The following is a 20825-nucleotide window of genomic DNA, read 5'->3' as shown; positions in this document are numbered from 1 at the left end:
GGTTTTTTAATGTGGAATTTCTCAGGATTTTAAATATACAAATACAGGTTAAATCTTTAAGAAGGGGATATAGTATACAGTGTTTCATGATATATATATATATATATATGTATATATACATATACACGCATGTTACATACATATGACAAGTAAATTCTTTCTCTGTGTGTCTAAGGTTTCTTAACCTCAGTTCTATTGACATTTGGGCTGGAGAATGTTAGTGTGTGTGAAGGGGAGAGGGGTTGTCCTGTGCATTGTAGGATGATTAGCAACATCCCTGTTCTTGGCTTCCGCCTTCTAGAAGCCAGGGGCAACCAAAAATGTCTCCAGACATTGCCAGATATCCAGATATTCCAGGGGGAACAAAATAGCCATTGGTTGAGCTACATATCCCCACCACCACACACACATGTGAAAATATTATCCTGAATATTTTTGATATACTAGAGTCCATCATCACACTCAACAAATCACTCTTAAAGTGTGGCTAATATTAAAATAAATCTGTTTATTGCTATGCAACTCTACCAGAAGAAAATCTCGAAATTTCATGAAACAGTGTGGCGATTCCTCAAGGACCTAGAAATAGAAATTCCATTTGACCCAACAATCCTATTACTGGGTATATATCCAAACGATTATAAATCATTCTGCTATAAAGACACATGCATATGTATGTTCACTGCATCACTGTTTACAATAGCAAAGACCTGGAGCCAACCCAAATGCCCATCAGTGATAGACTGGGCAAAGAAAATGTGGCACATATACACCGTGGAATACTATGCAGCCATAAAAAATGATAAGTTTGTGTCCCTTGCAGGGACATTGATGAATCTGGAAACCATTATTCTGAACAAACTAACATAAGAACAGAAAATCAAACACTGCATGTTCTCACTCATAGGTGGGTGTTGAACAATGAGAACACATGGACGCAGGGAGGGAGCATCACACACTGGGGTCTGCTGGGGCAGGGAAGAGCAGGGACAGCAGGGGGTAGGGAGGTTGGGGAGGGATAGTATGGCGAGAAACCAGATATAGGTGACAGGGGATGGAGACAGCAAAACAGATTGCCATGTATGTGCCTATGCAACAATCTTGCATGATCTGCACATGTACCCCAGAACCTAAAGTATGATTTAAAAATAAATTAAATTAAAAAAAATAGTAAATGGGCATGAAAATCTTACTACTATGGTAATGAAAACATGCTAAAACTGATTTATGGTCATTGTTGCACAACTTGGAAATTTACTACATCACTGGTTGCACTGTTGGAATAAATTAATTATATTATGTGTAAAATATGATTCAATAAAGTTATTTAAAAAATGAAAAAAGAAAGATACATAAATTAAAATCTCACTCAAAACTGGTATTGGACCAAATAATTGGTTTGATTTAAACCAAGTTTACTTCTTTAAAGTATTGGCCAGCAATAAACTCCCAGTCTTGGTATTTTCCTTATGGAGTTAAGACAACAAAAGGGAGATTAAGTGAGATAGAACAATAGACAATCAGCTGTCTACTTCTGTCCCAGGCATCACCAAAGTTCTTCACAGGTCTCTTGAGGAAAACTCTTCAGAGAAATGGGACAGTATAAATTTAATGCAAGCTTATCAGTCCATGAAATGTGATAATGCCTTTAGAACAAATGTTTGTGTGTGTGTGTGTGTGTGTGCATGTCCACATGCCTGTGTTCTAAGAAATGGAAGCAGAGACATTGATAGGGTCTTCAAACAGCTGTTACGGGGAAAACTATTATTTTGTGGTTTTCATATGAAAGAAGTAAATTTCTATCTACATTGAAACAAGTAGACAGAAATCACTATCCAAGCACAATTTTATGGTGTGCAGGAAAACAAGCAATACGAAATACTTATAAAAATGAGAATCAAACAGCTTTCACATTTCTCTAGGAAAATAACTTTGTTTGTTGCTAGAATTGACTTTGGCTCCTAAGCACATCAATACAAAATGAGTATTAAAGGAAACTGTGTTTGAAAGTTGATGAAAATGGTAGGAGAAAATATAATCTACATATGATACAATTTTTTGAGAATTTAATATGGAAATGTTGTCTAGTGAGACCCAGGCAAGATAGATTAAATAGCAAAAATACATAATTCTTCTCTAGGTGGGGTGAAGAAAGGATGCTGGAAAGCTTGGATTCCGCACTAATCTACGCTATAGTCTAGACTCGAGATCATAACCTCTAGCACGGAAGCAAAAATAAGGTGGCATGTTCCTGTGACTTCTACAGTATCTTTGTCAGCTTTGTCAGCTAGTAAATCTTGAAGTTAGGTAGTGTCGATCCTCTGACTTTATTCGTCAATATTTTGCTAGTTATTTTTTGTCTTTTTATGCCTTTCTCTCTCTCTCTTTCTGTTTGTTTATTTTTATTTTTTTGTTTGTTTGATTTTTTTTTTTTTTTTTTTTTTTTTTTTTTTTTTTTTTTTTTTTTTTGAGTCTCACTCTTGTCGCTCAGGCTGGAGTACAGTGGAACAATCTTGGCGGCTCACTGCAAACTCCCCCTTCCAGGTTCAAGCAATTCTCTTGGCTCAGCCTCCTGAGTAGCTGTGATTACAGGTGCCCACCACCATGCCCAGCTAAATTATGTATTTTTAGTAGAGATGGGGTTTTACCAGGTTGGACAGGTTCATCTCAAACTCCTGACCACAGGTAATCTGCCTGCTTCGGCCTCCCAAAGTGCTGGGATTACAAAATATGCTGGCATTTTTATTGGGATTGTATTGACTCTATATATCAGGTTGGAAAGAATGGGTATATTAACAATATTGAGTTCCTCTCCATGAATATGGAATATCTCTCCATATATTTAGACCTTCTTTGATTTGCTTCTTTCATTCATTTTGTGCTCTTCCTCATGTAGATCTTATACGTATTTTGTTGAATTCACTTTATTTGTATGTGTGTTAATATAAATGGCATCATGGTTTAGCTTTCAAATTCCAATTGTTCATTGCTGGTATTTTAAATTTCAAATTCCAATTGTTCATTGTTGATATATAGAACAATTGGTGATTAATAATATATTTTGAATAATTGAATGAAGGAATTACAAGTGTTCTATGAGGATCAGAAGTATTCCCTAGTGGACAACACACTGCTGCAGAGTAATTTTCTAATTCATGTCTCTGTGATTTTTTTCAAAGACCCAAGTCACTTAAAATAGATGCTTACATCTCAGCTATTGGTCCAGTCAAACCTTCAAAAAAATCATAGCATATGCTTAACTACAGTTTATTGGAAAGAACATTTGAACATGAGTGAAATAAAACTAAGTTCTAGGACAACATGTCTTCTACTTAATTGTGTATGTAATAAATCACTAAGCCACTCTGGCTTCTCTAAGATTCTTCCTCTAAAAATCATTTTTTAAAGAGAAGGGCAATATTTCTGTAGGCACTTCTTGTTCAAGTTTCACAATTTAGAATTATGAAACCTATCTATAAACCCTATGAAAATTAAATATTCTCCAAGTAAATAGGTTGTCCTTTCCCCAAAAAATCATTGAAAAAGTGGCTCCAATGAAATAAAATTACAAAAACAACTAGTAAATCAAATAATCTATTTCAGTTGAACACCAGAGATATCATATGCAATCTACATGTTTTTTTCCAAGTTTTATATAACCTGATTAGCCATGATAGAACTTTTTAATTAATGTTATAGTAAATAGGTAGCATTATAATTCTGAAATAAGTTAGATATAAGAAAAACCTGCATTTTATTCCAATTCCAGCATCTCCCTCTACTTGAGCAATCTTGTATGACACTCAATCTCAATTCCACATCTTATATTGGGAGAGATAATAGTAATAGAAAATTCCCCAGGATTACTGAGAGACACTAAAAGATAATATTTGTAAACTGTATTGCAGAAATACTTTGTCCACATAAGTATTTGTTACATGTTGGTTGATTCTGTCATAATTTTCCTTCACTTAGTTTGAAAGCACTGGATTTGCAGTAAGCAAGGGTAAAGCTTTACAAATGGCTAATGAAATAATTTTAAAAATATATTTTAACACATTTGGAAAGCCATCCTGTTTTCAACCAACAGGCCACATCAGTGTCTGCATGCTTGCCTACCTTACCTTTCTGTGCAGGTACAAAGAATCTGTGGTGTCACTTAAAACAAATACATGGTGATTCATCAAAATACCCATAGATATTTTTATTTTTAATATAAAATATTAAAAATGGCATATTTTTATTAAAAGTATTTGAAGGCTTCTAATGAAAATGTCTATATTCTCATGGAAGTATAATCTGTTTTTCAGAGGTTTTTCTTCATTTTTTTCTAGTTTTAATTTTAATTTTGACGTCTGAGAAGTCTTAGATTAGATTATTTTCTATCGTTACCCATGAACAGGGCAAATAAGAATTTTTCATAATTACTTTTGCCTCTTTTTGATTTTTAAAGGCAAAAATACCTATCACTACAAAATGTAAAAGTACAGAAAAGTATCAAAAAACACAGCAAATAAAATAGACATAATATTAACACTAAGAGAAATACTACAGCATTTTAACATTTGAGGCATGTGTATATAAGACTATGTTAAGTAAAGGGACATTATTTTCAATTTGTTTTACTCTTTCATTAGGTTTTCTTTATTACTCTTGGCATTGAAATACCAAGAAGTGTGAAAATGTGCCATTTGTAAAGAGATAATAATAGTCCCTAAGAAGCACAATAATTAAAATATAATTATTTGCCACGCCAAAAGGAATTCATGTTTGGAAGCAATGAAATTCGCCTAAAACAGGAAAAAGATGCACAAAATTCCTGAAAGTGAGATCCATTTTATCTGACAAGGGAATTCAACAAGAGAATTAGAGACTAAATAGTGTTTTCGTGTATCCAAACTAAACTGGTCAAAGAACTAAAACCTACATACATGGGAAATGCTGCAATATCAAGGAAATGGACTAAAATATTAAAGAGTTTTCTCATTTTTGATGGCCAAATTCCATCCTGTAAGCAGTGCATTAGACGCTAATGACATACGATTTCTCACTGACAGATTTAACAGCATCAATAAGACTTCTCTGTCCATTGCAGCAAATTGATCCTACATGACACTGACAAGGGCAGCTTGCACTTAATGACCTCCATCGCTGAAGGATGGAAATGAAAAATGATTGGAAGTATGAATAAATCTTGAAAGTTTCCCTGAAACAGGTGTGCTAAAACTGATTCATCTGAGGTATCGCAAACATAAACCCAATCTCCTAGCAATCTCCATTGTCGCTTTCTACTACAGTCTCAGTCCGTGTATCTTGCATTAAGATTTCTTTTAATTCCAAAATGAGATCAAGATAATTTTGCTCTTACTATGAAAATGTGGTGTGAGGGCTTTCTCTTAAAAAGCATGGGGTCTCCACTATTTATGCATGTATCAAATGTGTTTGTCATTTGCCACCAAATGATTCTATATAAACTGATAAGTACACACATAATTTACTTTTGTTCCCCACCTCCACCATAGGAAAAGAAATACAGTATAACCATTGATTATTTTCTCCTTCTCAATTATGGACAACAAATAGAATATGTTTAACCTCAAATAACAATGTCAAATGCATGAATTGATTGGACAAGTTCTTCATGGATACATACATGCCCTTTCTTTGAATCATGCAAAATGGTTTGAGGACACTAAGATTTTGGCAGATAGCTGTGTTATCAATTCTTTCCCAAACACACTCTGTTCCTCAGGCTGGAGTGCAATGCCGCATTCTCAGCTCACTGCCATGTCCACATCCTGGGCTAAGGCGGTCCTCCTGACTCAGCCTCCCAAGTAGCTGGGACTATAGGCGTACACCACTACACCTGGCTAATTTTTGTATTTTTAGTAGAGGCAGGGTTTCACCATGCTGGCCAGGTTGCTTTCAAACTCTTGACTTCAGGTGATCCTCTGACCTCAGACTTCCAAACACACTTATCCTCATCTTGCTATCATTTCAAAATTTTAAGAGAAAAATACATTCTTCTCTTTCCCAGTGTATTCAGAAGCTTTAAATCTCATGAGAAAAGACGGATGGGAAATAGGGGAGTACATAGGCAGGATACCAGATGAATGTAATAATCACTTACAGTTGTATAGCATCCCTTTAATTTCACAGTAACTTATTATGAATGGCTCTTTTTTATTACTTACCAAGTATCCGGTGAGGTAAATCTTATTTTGCAGATGAGAAGACTGAGGTTGGGAAAGGCAACTTGCCAAGATCATGGAGCTAGTAGAACTTGCATTTGAATCCCACCTTTTGTCTTCCCAACGTTCCATAATCATGAGGGATAAGTATAGCACTGCTATTCTAAACTACTGATTTATAATGCAATAATATGGGTGACACCAGTAGGAGAAAGGATCATTTTGGTTTTCATGGTTAGGTTAATTGTTAAAAAAAAATAATGACTCTATTTTCTGAAATTTGAATCCTGGGGGGGAATCAAATATTCAAAAGAAAATTTTTTCTTGTTACTATCTGGAGAATATAGAGGAAGTGGCTGTATCATAACACTCTAGCAATGGAATTTCTTCTTTTTTTTGATTCATAGCACATTGTGTGCTTTATCTTTCCACTTGTCATTACAGAAGATTTTACAAAATATATTTAGAATTCTCAGTGATTTTCAGTAATCAGAGAAGGTCAGCTCTTTTTCCAACTTTCCAATTAATCTCCATATTTAATAAAAAAATAGTTATTAGAATTTGGAGCCCATATATCAAAAGGACAATTTAGAAGCCTATCATGGAAGATCACCCGCTATTCAAATTGAAATATGAAGTCTATAATAACATATTGAAATCTACAAACAAAAAATGATATTTCTGTTCATATTAATTAAAAGCAAATTAGTACAAAATAGTGGATTAGAAACCAAGTTTTTCATTCCTCAACTGTTCTTTCAAAGTTCAAATTTAAAAGGCTGATATAAATGTACAATAAAACTACATAAAGAAAATATGCCACATTGTGAAGTATCATCATCAGATCAGAGATACACAAACTACTTTTCACTTTTGCAGTGCATATAAGACATAAATCATTATCTTAAAACAATTAGAAAAACAAATACCTGTTTCTTATCTCTGATTGAGGTATCAAGTGATAGCTGTTTATCATATATATTGAAATAATTGTCCTTTTCTGTTAAGAATGTATTCTGTAGCTGTTGATACTCTCGAGCTAAACACAGATTTTCTTCAAGTGAATCAGCTACTATTTTCTATAAGATAAAAATATATACATATAATTTGTGTATATATATACATACAATTAAAATCATTTGGATTTGTTTGAATTTTTACATCTTTAAAATTATTTAAACATGCTTTATTATGTGTAGTAGAAAAATAACAAAACAACCAAAAAATGTTTCCCCTGATACCAACATCCTTTGTTGATTTAATAATACTCTTTTTTGATGCAGTTTTTTTTTTTAACATTAATGTGTGATTCATCAGAATTTGTCTGACTTTTATTTCACCTCTTTGCACTGCCCTTTTCCTGAACTTCCTTCTATCATGCCTTGAAAAAGTACCCAGTCCTAGGACCCTCTACCCAGCATCCTAGGAGCACTTCTGCAGCTTCCTATCTTCTTCTCCTTTTCTCTAGCCCCTGTGCTTAAATAAGTAGATGGTGCTTTGTAGCTAAGAATTTTATCTCTATGAAGTTCACAGAAAACATTAAAAACATAGAGGAAGAAAGAGTAAAAGACAAAGAATAGGGAACTCAAAATTTAGAAGCACTCAGAGTCATTGTTTATATTTAATATATTTTAATTATATTTAAATGAAAGTTAAATCTGCTGTTGTGAGTAGTGAGAACTTTACAATATCCTTTTCCATGACTAAATAAATATATGTCAAATCTAATGCAAACTCCTTAGAAAATAACTTTGTATCATCATTTATTGGCAAATTGGGGGCTACCTATAATTTTAAATTAAATGCATGAATTGAGTTTAGTTTCTGATGTTTTTTTGACATTTCTTGCACAGAAAACTTACTCTGACTTCTTAAAAAATATGGTATTTACCAACAGCTTTGAATATTTTCAAACCTGTTGATCTAGTAATTTCTCTTTTGGGAATCTATTCTACGCAAAATGCTTTATTCATTACAATGTTATTTATAATAGCAAAACAAGTTGTCAGAACATATAAATGCAGATTAATCATGATGATGATAATGATGATTAAATAACTAGATACAGAAATAACCAATGTGAAGCAATTAAAATTGTTTGTGAAAATTGCCATCACACCAAACCTTTAGTATAAGTTTTTAAAAAATAATGTAGCCATTGAGAATGTGCATAGAGGAAATGTAATTCAGCAGAAAACTGCCTGTACAAATATTTCTGTATTTACACACTTGAAGATTTATTAAAGCCAACAAACACATTTCTCATGAAAGCCTGGTATCCATATTGATCTCTAATGATAAATATTATGTCATAGCTATTTTTCAAAAAACCAAAATGACCAACTGAGAATCATTTTAAATGCCCTTGTTTTAAATCTGTCACAATAATTTAAAACTTCAGAAACTTCTATCTACAAACTTGCCTAAAATCACATTGAATTATCTTTTGTTGGGAGGACAAATTTCTATTAATATTTTCCTTTGGTGGAGATTCTTTTCAAAAATTAGCTATACTAATTTTAGGTATCAACATTAATATCAAAATCCAATCCTGAAGTGATTAACTTGTTTAACACTGATAAATATTCTAAGGAATAGGCATCATTTTGAATTTTTCATTCATTTGTTCATTTGATTTAATCTAAGCACAATTTTGATATCTGAGATATCCTACTTCTTACTTTTCTTTCAATTTCTAGATGGCCACTACAAACATTTAATGAAGAGGAGTAATACAAATTATGGGATTTGCATTTTACCTATTTAATGAAACAAATGGGGAAATAGTTTATAACATATACTTTGCTCAGGTTAATATACAGTTTGATTTCTAAATGCATACATTTTCAATTTCTGAATATCTGTTCTTACCACTTTATATATTTCAATTAGAATACATACCAAAAAATCAAATTGTGTAGTTATGTCAATAAATCTTCAAAACGTTATATCAGTCACAACATTTAACATTATCATTTTCCAGTAATGACTACATGAAGGATATACCAGTGCACTACTTATGCGTCCAAGTAGTGACCTTCAGATGTGTAATGAAGTTTAAGTTTTATTAATTTTAAATGCTAGTATTCATTTGACACTGAAAATGTTTTTTTAAGTTTAACTCTGAGTCCACCTCACAACTTTGACTTGTTTAATTTTAACCAATAATATTGTTACATGTAAATGACACAAAGGGGGAATGATAGTTATTGGAGGAAATATATCCTAAGGAAACAGCTCATAAAAGGATAATTGGAATGTAAAATTCTTTTCACTTTTTAAGTTTTCCATACTATTACATTCATTCAAAAGGCCTAAATACATGTAACACTTTCTAAAAGAATTTATTGTTATTTATTCAATTTCAGTTATTAATAATGATTGAGATGAGAAAACATTGGGAAGATAGTGTGGTGAAGAGAAGAGACATTATGAAAGTGTGTTAATGGTTTCCATATTCTAGAATTTATTAAGAAAAGATATTTTGCCTGGCGATGGTTTGTTCTTTATTGTCACAAATTTTTCATTAAATCTTGATAGTTCGGGGATATTACAGCTTCTTTTCCCAATATTTTATTATAAAATAAAGATTATGCTTATAAGGAATGAACAAAATCTAGATTGTAGGTTCCATGAGAGCTGGGACCATCATTTTGTTCGCCCTGAGAGATGTTGCACTGGGAAGATCTAACATAAGTAGATGCACAAGTTCTCAGTAAGTGACTGAATGCATGCATACACATAGCAGTAGTTAGGAAATACATATATCATACCCTTTCGAACCACACATTTTATTTTTCAACTTCTATGCAGTAACCAATCGGTGATATAACCACCATTATAATATGGCACATTCATTATATATTTGATACTGTACTACTTGACAGGTGAAGATCTTAAGCATGTAAAGATAATTCACACAATAAGTTTTTCTCTTAAAAACTATTTTAAAGATAACCATATTGTCCAAACTTAACAATAAGTCTTTCTTTTGGGTGAATCATTGACTTTGAGAAGGTACGTGAACCTCATGAAACTGTACACAGCATTTTTCTTGGGTTATCTAGTTAGCCCATGATCCCAAAAGTGTTGAAGACCATTGCTAAAGAAAGCCTTGGCTTCCTCCTCTGTCAGTAAAAATGCTGGAAAATGGAGACAGGTTGAGTATTCAAAATACACAAACAGTAGTTCTACTCTTTTTTTTTTTTCCCCTCACTTGACTTTTCTTATTCTTTAAGCCATGGAGTCCACTTGGACTTTTCCTCAATTTTTTCCATTTTCAGTTTATTTTTCCTTCTTTCTATCTCTCATTGGCTAAGTGGGGACTAGGGATTTCCAATCAGAGAACTGGTTCTTTTCGGAAAAAAAGCCTATATCAGATTTCTGTTTCAATTTGTGATATATAGCAAAAAATTAGAAATAAGGCTAAACTTGCATGTTGTTATAGATTCCACATATAATAAATAACAACTGAGACTTATAATCACCTTTAGAAGAAAGACAGCTACTCAGGATAGCAAATCTTCATTGTAACTGGATGTAAGACATTAACAACCCTTCTCTCCCTGAAAAGAATATGCCACTTTAAAAGAAGTTGAGAAGCAGTGGAAGCAAAAATAAAAAAGTCAGGGACACAAACATAGCCAGTGCCTATCAACAGGAAATATTCCTCCAGACCAAAAGCTTCAACCACCTCAGTTCTGTAAGCCATTCCACTCCCACTCTAGTACTAGTTATACTGTGTTACATTAGCTTGATGACAAAAATGAGAATTAGAAAAAGAGTAAAAGCTAACATTAGGGAGTGCTTACTATAACCAGGAGCTATTCTAAGAATAGCTGAATTTATCCTTATAGCAATGGTCTGAGACTATACATTATTATCCTCATGTTATAGATAAGAAAGACAAAGCAAGGAGATAGCAGTTGAAGCAAACTGTATTTTCCAAAAATGGCCACAACAATATTTTCAGTTTCACATTTTTTTTCCAGAACCTTATCACTCCCTATCAAAAGGTACAGTCTATTTCTCCTTCTTTTGAACCTTAGTAGACTTGTGGCTTTTCCAGCTAATTGAAGATGATATAAATGATGCTAAGTGACTTCCCAGGCTGGTTTATATAATAGAAAGCATAGTTTCTACCTGGCACTCTCTTTGAGGGCATTCACCCTTGGAACCTGCCACTACATTGTAAGGAATTTAGGCCAGAGGCCATGTGTTCAAGTTAACAGTCTTAGCTCAAGTCTCAGCCAACAGCGCCAATTGTGAATAAATGAGTCATCTGAAGATAAATCCAATCCCTAGTCTCCAAGTCATCCAACTGATGTCCAGAAAGAGTGAAACAGACATGCTATCTCTGCTCTGTCTTATATAAATGTCTGGCACACAGAATCATGAGCATAGTTAATTTATAGCATGAAGTTTTGGGGTATTTGTTATACAACCAAAGCAACTGAAATACCAGGTATCTTGTGCAAGGTGGCATAGCTATTAGGCAGAGAAGCTCAGCCACCTTGTCATCAAGTTAGACTGGCTCGAGATCCCGTACTCTCAACCATCCAATATATTCCCTTCATAAACACGAGTCAGCACTTTTATACGCTATATGCAAAGCAGTCTTCACAAAATCTAATGAAATTAAATAACCAAATCAAATAACTGAATTCTGTGGTTCTAAGTCCATTTCTGCCAATCAACTGTCTTCTTATAATCTGGCAAACACAGCATTTTGACATAAATAAAACAGGCTGCTCATGGAAATTAAAATTTGGTCTCAGTCTACTGTTAATCATACATCATTGTGGGTATTTTGGTGATATATTGTCAGTTTCTTGTGCTTTGTGATCTACATGATTCCTTATCCCATGATTTGATTAGGTCTGATGCATTCCCCGCCAAGACCAAATGCATGGACCCTCAAACCTGGGGCCTGTACAACTGTGGATTATGGTTGAATGTAGCAGAATCATGTAACCCATGGATATCTGTGGAGCTTCAGCCAGAGACACTTATCCTGGACAAAGTCTAAATCTTTCTGCACTGTTTTTTTAAAGTCAAAGATGGACTAATGCCAAAGGAGATTACAAGAGAAAAACTTGATTCAAACATTCTAGAAAGGTGGTTATGATTAAAATATTTTCACTGTACCTATAAGTACAAACAGTGAAATAGCTGTTTTCAAATATTGTTAGTAAAATCATCATGGTGTCTATGACTAAATGTATAGCAATGCGTCATATATGCCCTTAATTACTCTTAATACAGGCATTTGGATCCAGTTTACCAGGCAGAGGGGCTAGGTCTGTCTTTCAATTATGTAATGTAAGAGAACTGTCATCTTCTGACCCAGTTCTAACTCTAACTCTCCTGTCCTGATGTAATTATCTGTTGCTGTCTCAGCTAATCTTTTCTGATGATCTGTCTGTCATCGCCTAATTCTTAGTTATTAATAATGTACTATAGACAGCTCCTTGCTTTCTTTCATCTCACCAGAGCTCTGCTGGCTCCTACTACCACATCCATATTCTTGCATAGACTGCACCAATTCACTTCAGTCTCATGGTTGGAAAGAATGGACTTCCCACCAGAACCACCAGAAAACAAAAAATGTATTGTTAGTATTTATTGATTGATTTTACTCCAGAACATCCTCACATCTTGCCTTTTCTTCATTGTTTTGTTTACTTAATCATTTGCTTAGCAAACCCTTAGTAGGTTTACTTTATGTATTCAGCTCTATGGCTAGGCCAGGGATTAAAAAGAAGGATAAGATTTAATTCCTGTTCGCCAAAGATTACAAGCTATAGTTGGAGGAGGCTGAGGTGTGAACAATTCTATTCACGTTGCAGTAGAATTGATTCCATCAAGTTGGGGAGCAGGGTAAACAAAAAGCTTGGCAAGAAGAAAAAAAATCATCGACTTGAATCAGAAGATCAAAGCTGCCTCACCACATAGGTTAATATATCTGAGAAAATTTGGAGGAGTGAGAGTCAAGAAAAATATTTTCTTGGTCCTTTAGGAATATTAGATTATTGTGGCCTGTGACTTGTGAATTAAACTCTCCTAGGTCAGGTTAAATGTTCTTCTGTCTTTTGACTTTAGCATGTTACTAATAGTGTAAACAATAAAATGTATCCACATATTTAGTATCCTATCGACACCTCAGTTCCAAGCACCACTGTTTCAATAGTGTATGATCCTGCACACATGCCTGTGCATTATATCATTGATCCCATCCCACTGAATCCCCACAGTCCACGTATATGCCCTTGGCATGTTTCTGCCCTTCTGGAGCACTGGAATGATAGCTTTGCATGTCATGAGGCTTTGATGTCCTTAAAACCGGCATTGGTGCTAAGACTGATTCATAGAATGTGCAGGGGATATATTTTAGAATAAATAAGACAAGGGGGTTCCAAGTCTTTTTGTGAGTTACTTCACATCCCCTCTTTGATTCATGGGCATTAGTGTGATTAACACAAATGTGTAAAATATAGGCTGATCCTCTAACAATGTAGAAGACAGGGAGAAAACATCTCCTTTATTAAGAGCATCACCTACAGTGTGCATAGAGGCATTATTGCATTGCTTCTCCCTTAAAATCTATATGCCAATTACTACAGAAAGCGAGAGTTCTCCCTAGTGTTTCCAAGAAGCAAGTCTGTAAGAATGATATGTGTCAATACCCTGAAGCCTCAGAGGAGCAAATAACTGTTTTAACTCTCCCAGGACCCACTTCCTTGTCTGTGCTGCTATGGAAACCACTCTCTTGTCCAAGGCGAGTTCTCTGATAATTAGTTTTAAAAGAACATTCTTGATTTGTAAATGAACATATCAATCCTCTGCATCAAGGTCATTATATATCTTAAACTCTATGTATTATCATGTTTAACAAAATGCTCCCTATTCACTCATTTATTCAAAAGTACATATTGAGCAAGTGGTAGACAGAAAGCAGTGTGGGAGGTACCGGTGGAGGAACCTTTATGACACTGTTTGAGGAAAGCCTGTGACATGCAGCTGACCAATCAAACCTGCCTCTGTCAGAGTCCAGGGGACTTTAGTTTACTTCCTTTAGTTGTCCTGCCCCAGCTCCCAACTACATGACTACATAGAGTACTCCTCATCCTACCTTCCTGACTGGCTTACAAATTTAGCTGCTGCGTTGATTTATTCATAAAGTTTACTAATGGACATTATGGCATTGCCTCTCAGAACTCAGAAGAGATTCATTGAGAATTTTTGAATATCTTTTGTTAACCCTGCTTTTCCCTTATTATTATTTCTTCTCTCTGTTCATTGTGTATATTTGACCAAGAATTATTGATAATAACATGAAAAAAACACACAATTTCATGGCAGAAGGAGCTTGCAATCAGATAAGGGAATAGAGGCATTCACAAATCTAACTAAATCAGAATGCATTATACATGAAGAAGGATAAAAGGCATATCCACATAACGATGGTAGTTCCGTGAGAGATCAGTTCCAGCAAAAGAGATGAGTAAAGTTTCAAGGAAACTGATTTCTGTAGATATTTCATATAAGGGCTCTGTTTGTGGTCTCAGCAGGGAAAACCTGACCCAGAAATACAGATGCTTATTTATTATTTAAAAACACCTGATAAATGTGAGTGCGTGTTAAAGAAAGAAACATTTATCTCCATGTTGACTATAGTATTCCTCCTGTAACTATTGAACAATTTTAAGAAAACCTTACACAAATGCCACTTATGTTAGCTATTAAATTACCATCTGGTCAAGTTTTCCTCAATATAATTTATGTCCCTTCAAATAATTTGATGTAACTGATTACAAAAATAAATTATGTAATAAGAAGCAAAAATCGGTTTCACCTAATCTATATCGTCAATGATGTTTTCCAAGTTAAAGGACATGGTTTAAATGGTTACAGTATTTAAAGTATATGCCATCTTAGAATTATCCCGGATAATTTTGTCCTCAATAAGTGACAGTCACAGTGATGATTCCTCTAAATTTATTGTGTATTAAATAAACTAAAATTTTAATCCTGAATATATTTTTTGAGTTTAATAATTATTTTTCTGATATCAAGCATGTTAAACAGAAACAGATTTGATGTTATACTCTTGTTAAATATTCCTATGCATTATCATAATTTAATCAGATTTTAATTTGTTGATATTTTAAAATATATATTTTAAAAGTCTGCTCCTCTTTTCACAGTATCATGTGTAAGGCTGCACAACCATTTCCTCTTCATGTGCACCTCCTGATTTGAACAGTTTAAGATTTAGAAAGGTTTCCTATTTACTCACATTTTAATGATATACATTTCTACTTCACTGGTGGAAAAGGCTGATCAGTCACAGAAAGGTCAGTTAACACTAAATAGACCCTTTCCTTATGTAATTACAAAGAATAATATCTTTGTGCTGATGGCACTGCACATTGAGTGGGTGAAGCAGAGAATTAATGTGCTGCCTTCGTGGCCCATGGGATACAGATTCCAATACAATAACCACAACTTATTCTAATTATGCAACTTTAAAAGGTCATCAGCAAAAATAGTTAAGGAATTATGAACTAACTTTATCATAAAATAATAATGTACTGTATAAATGCAGAAATGTAGGAACAGTACCTAGAAACTTCATTACAAATGAGAGAAAAACTGATCTAAGGGTTTCCAGAACATATAATATGGCATAAATTAAGTAAAACTTTAGAATAATTAAAATATGTATTTTGCAAGTTGCCATTGATCTAGTCAGATAACCTGATGCCACTTTACATTTATAGAAAATGCTTAATTTTGAAAGCATTTTAAAAATATTTGATGTCAACTTTATTGTCCTATCTTTGTTATATCAGAATTTAAATATTTCTTTTAGAAATCTATTTGTTATGAAGTAATACAGGCTTATTATATTATATAGAAAATAACAGAGAGGTATGTGGAGTAGAAAATTAAAACCTTTCTTCATAATGATGGTCATTTCTATACTCCAGAGATAACATTAACAATTTGGTACAAGTCCTTCAGAAATAAAAATTAAAAAAAAATTTCTACATTTACAATGAGAAAATAGAGGCCAAGGAAGTCAATTTTTTGCCCAAGGTCACGCAGGGACAGAATTTTAAGGCTAGGGTCCAGCCTAATTTTAGTCTGACATCCTTTCTGGGTTTACACCCCCTCCCTTCTAACTTTGGGTCTGAATTGCAGAGCCCTTAAGATTACAGTATGTAAAGGCTCTCATTTCTGAATGCCCTATAGAATTACATCAGTCTTTCAAAATAAATTAGATACTCATCGAGGAGAGTGCTTGGAAGTTAAAAAAATAGGCCTCAGAGTCTTTTCTCTGGATATTCAGGGTCAGAAAATATTAGGTCTATTGCCACAGATGTTCCAACTATGAGAAGTACAGTAAATGATTTGCAGTCTAATATGATATCCTTATGGATTGAATTATTGGTAATGTCTTCATTCTTTTGCTACTCTATTGGGAGAGAATATATTACGAGCATCTCTACTCACCTGATATTGTTGTTCACGTTAGGGCACTGTCCAAACTTTGCGATATATTCCAAGCAGAAATGGGATTTAAAATACCTAAAGTAAGTTTCTACAGATATTCATCTTGGGATGCATCTACTTCCCAAAATAACTTAATCCTGGCATAGTGGAAAATGATATTCTAGATCAGGGATAAGCCAACTATGTCCCTCCAACCAAATCCAGCCCCTGCATGCTTTTGTAGACAAATTTTATTAGAACACCTCCCACTCATTTGTTTACATGCTGTCTTTAGCCTCTTTTGCCATACAGTGGCAGAATTAAGTAACTGCAATAGAGATTGTATGGATCATAAAGCCTGAAATATTTACTGTCTGTTCCTTTACAAACAAAAGTTTGCTGACCCCTACTCTAGAGCCTTAATTAACATATTAGTATCATGCTGTATTAGTCCATTTTCATGCTGCTGTTAAAGACATACCTGAGACTGTGAAGAAAAAGAGGCTTAATAGGACTTACAGGTCCACATGGTTGGGGAGGCCTCATAATTGTGGCTTAAGGTGAAAGGCATGTCTTACATGGTGGCAGCAAGAGAAAATAAGGAGGATGCAAAGGCAGAAACCCCTGATAAAACCATCAGATCTTTTGAAACTTATTCACCAGCATGAGAACAGTATGGAGGAAATTGCTCCCATGAATCAAATTATCTCCCACCAGATCCCTCCCACAACATGTGGGAATTATGGGAATACAATTCAATATGGGATTTGGGTAGGACCACATGGCCAAACCATATCACATGCTTAACAAAGCTCCAATTTAGACTTCTCATTCAAGATTTATGTGGACTCTACTTAAGCCTAAGCATAAGTAGATATGCTTAGAAATGGCTAGAAAGCATTTTTATTTTTCCAGAAAAGGCCCATAGTAAGGTGACATAGCCAATCAATAGTAACTTCAAAATTGTCTCCAAGTCCTTAAAAAAATAAAGAAAGCTTTGTGAACTTTGTAAGTACTCTCAAAAGAGACTCAATAACTTTGCAAAGAATAGTCAGAGCTGTTAAAATACCATTAATCATGCCCAAATGTGTCTACCCAGGCCTTCTTTAATTAAAAGTGGTTCATGGAGATCTTGATTTATAAGAAGCTAGAGGTCTGCTCATTTTTGGACTTCTGAAACTTCTGTTTTGGGGACTCAGAATTAATTTCATGTTGCTGAGCTAAGCTAAAGTTTAATTTCATGGGCAGCATAGGTGTCCATTTATTTGCAGAATGGCTAAATAAACAGTGCAAGTCACCTACCATGAACTACTCTACAGTGATTAAAAGAAATAGACTAGACAAACATTATAGCCACACCAAATGATCTTTAAAATATAAGGCTGAGCAGTGAAGACAGAAACAGAATAATAAATTTTGCATCAATCAGCTCATAAAGGAAAGTGCCAATGGGCAATTTAATAGAAACAATATTTGCAAATCAAAGGGGAAGGAAATAAATGAAAGGTTAATATTTTGAAGATATGTAAATCTATATGGTCACCAATGACACTGCTCTCTCTTAAAATGATTAAGTAAATGGATATCCAGATCTTCCAGATTTTTCCAGGGTCTTAATAGAAAACCCCTAAATAATGTAAACCAAACAGCAAACATCTCTGGAAATCCAATTCTGTAACCATAGGTCTCTCAGGATTCATAACCATGAGATTTCTTCTATGCAACTATCCTCAATCAGAAAAATAAAGGCATGAAATTGTCATCATTACTAGCTACTGAATTCATGGTTGTTTCTCTCTATGCCTTCTTTTTATCTCGTCTTTGTTTTTCTTCAACTTCTATTTATTTTTCTATCTTTTCTTTTCTTCCTTTTGTTTCCCCTCATTATCTTTGTCAAGTATAAAACATTCAAAACATTCCACTGTTTAAGGTCCTCTTGTCACTCCTGAAGCCATCATCTTTCCTTCCCGTCATTTCCTCAACCCTGTTTCATCCCACATTAAAGTGTAGAAATAGAAATGTGTCAAAAAACTAAAAATATTTGGGGAAATATTGAATGATCCACTTTTTTTTCCCCACAAAATGAAACACTTCATGTAGTACAATGGAAGGAAGGTTAAACATAGGTGGCGTAATCCATTACGTGGCTGCCTGTTTTTTTTTTTTTTTTTTTTTTGAAAAAGAGTTTTGCTCTTGTTGTCCAGTCTAGAGTACAATGGTGCCATCTCAGCTCACTGCAACCTCCACCTCCTGGGTTCAAGTGATTCTCCTGCCTCAGCCTCCCTCCCGAGTAGGTGGAATTACAGGCATGCACCACCACACCTGGCTAATTTTGTATTTTTAGTAGAGATGGGTTTTCTCCATGTTGGTCAGGCTGGTCTCGAACTCCTGACCTCAGGTAATCTGCCCACCTTGGCTCCTAAAGTGCTGGGATTACAGGCATGAGCCACCGTGCCTGACCCATGTCTGCCTTCTTTTTGATGTTGGCCATAGATTAATTTGGGTAGTTATGGTAACAAATGTATGAAATTAAAAGACTTTGGTCTACCTGGAAAGGTTAGTAAGAGGTATTTTATAATTCTTTATCAATGTGACATTTTAGCCTGGTAGGAAGTGTAAGTGTACCGTTGTAATAAGTTTCCCTTAGTAAGTTAAATATATGACAAAAATTATACTGTTTTATATGCACAAATACACAAATAATTCTTTTTATATTTGTAACTTATTGACAAATATGAAGAGAGGTAGAGGCTGAAAAGGAGCAAAACAAGCTGAAAACTCCTTAGGGGGAATGTGGGACTCAAAAGCAATAGAACTGGAATTTGTAATGATGCGTTTGTTATTGGAAAATAATTCCTAATTAATTGATAGGAAATATTGTGCATACATATTAGTATGTGAAGAAATGTGTAAAGATTAGCATTTTCAACTCTTCTTGGAAAACTACCACTAAGTCAGGCACAATTAGTACTTTTTAACACTGCTCCACATATAGCTCTGTCACTGCAATCACCATGTTTTATTATAGTTACTACCTTCTTATTAATTTCCCCACTTCTGTGAATTTTTTGTATTCATTAAACTTTTTGCCCTTATGCTTGGTACATAATAGTCTCTCAGTAAACCTTATTGAACAATTTAATACATATGTGAAACTGCATTAATTCCCATACTTTCTTGGGCACAGAGATATTTATGAAGAAAATAGGTGGACTAAATACTAATGAATTTTATTTTTTAAAGTATCCACTAGAGCCATGTATTCTTAAATGAGTGGACTTTTCAAAGAAGTATACATGAATAGCATTTTGTTTGTGTGTGTGTTTTTATTTAGTGGAGAAACATGTCATAATTCATTTTTACAACATAAAAACATAGAAATTTATCTATTTACATTTTCACCGAGAAAAATAATAAGGTTTCCAGTTCCTTAAATCCTAGTTTGCAAAAGCATTTTACTGTATAATCTCTCTGTGTTGCATTCCAGTTTACTTGTAGGTTTTCCTTGGAAGGCTAACAGAAATCTACACCACCTGCTTTGCTGCCTCCATACACTTTGCTAAGCTGTGTTCTCACAACTCAGGAGATTAAAATTTCAAAAAAAAAAAAATAGTAAGACAGTTTCACATGAAATTACTGTAGTTGATTTTCAAAAATTACAGAGTCTTCACAGTTGTCAGTGGATATAAATACTTGAAGAAAAGTGAAAACAGTAAATAACAATACAAAAGCAGCATTTGAATGACCTTATCCCAAATATTTTTGAACAAAGAAATGATAAATTTCTTGCATATTTCAATAACTTAAATATGGAGAAGTGACACATGTCTAAATTGAAACAACGCTTTATATAATATACTGCTGTATCTTTGGATGGGAGAAGCATGCTCCTCAGTTTTACAGGATTCATCCTTTCTTTGTCCTTGGTCAAGACAAATGCCCTTTCCTACCCTTATAACTCTGCTGATGTCAAACCTATTTTCCTTCCTTCATGCAAGTTTCTTCCCTTCAATTTCTCCAAGAAAAGGAAGGAAGGAAGGAAGGAAGGAAGGAAGGAAGGAAGGAAGGAAGGAAGGAAGGAAGGAAGGAAGGAGGGAGGGAGGGAGGGAGGGAGGGAGGGAGGGAGGGAGGGAGCGG

General features: G+C 34.2%; 1 protein-coding gene across 1 annotated transcript in view; it reads right to left on the bottom strand.

Moving 5' to 3' along the window:
- CCDC178 (coiled-coil domain containing 178) overlaps positions 1–20825 on the bottom strand; it is a 477035-nt gene that overhangs the window by 143339 nt on the left and 312871 nt on the right. The window contains exon 20 of the mRNA XM_032245388.1: positions 7121–7270. Within this exon, the coding sequence (XP_032101279.1) occupies positions 7121–7270 (150 nt within the window). The remainder of the gene's footprint in view (positions 1–7120; positions 7271–20825) is intronic.

Source organism: Sapajus apella, unplaced genomic scaffold (genome assembly GCF_009761245.1).
Source record: "Sapajus apella isolate SASKATOON/1434 unplaced genomic scaffold, GSC_monkey_1.0 scaffold57, whole genome shotgun sequence".
Taxonomy (NCBI): Eukaryota; Metazoa; Chordata; class Mammalia; order Primates; family Cebidae; genus Sapajus; species Sapajus apella.
The sequence above is the reverse complement of the archived record's forward strand: the minus strand, read 5'-3'. Positions and strand labels throughout refer to the sequence as shown.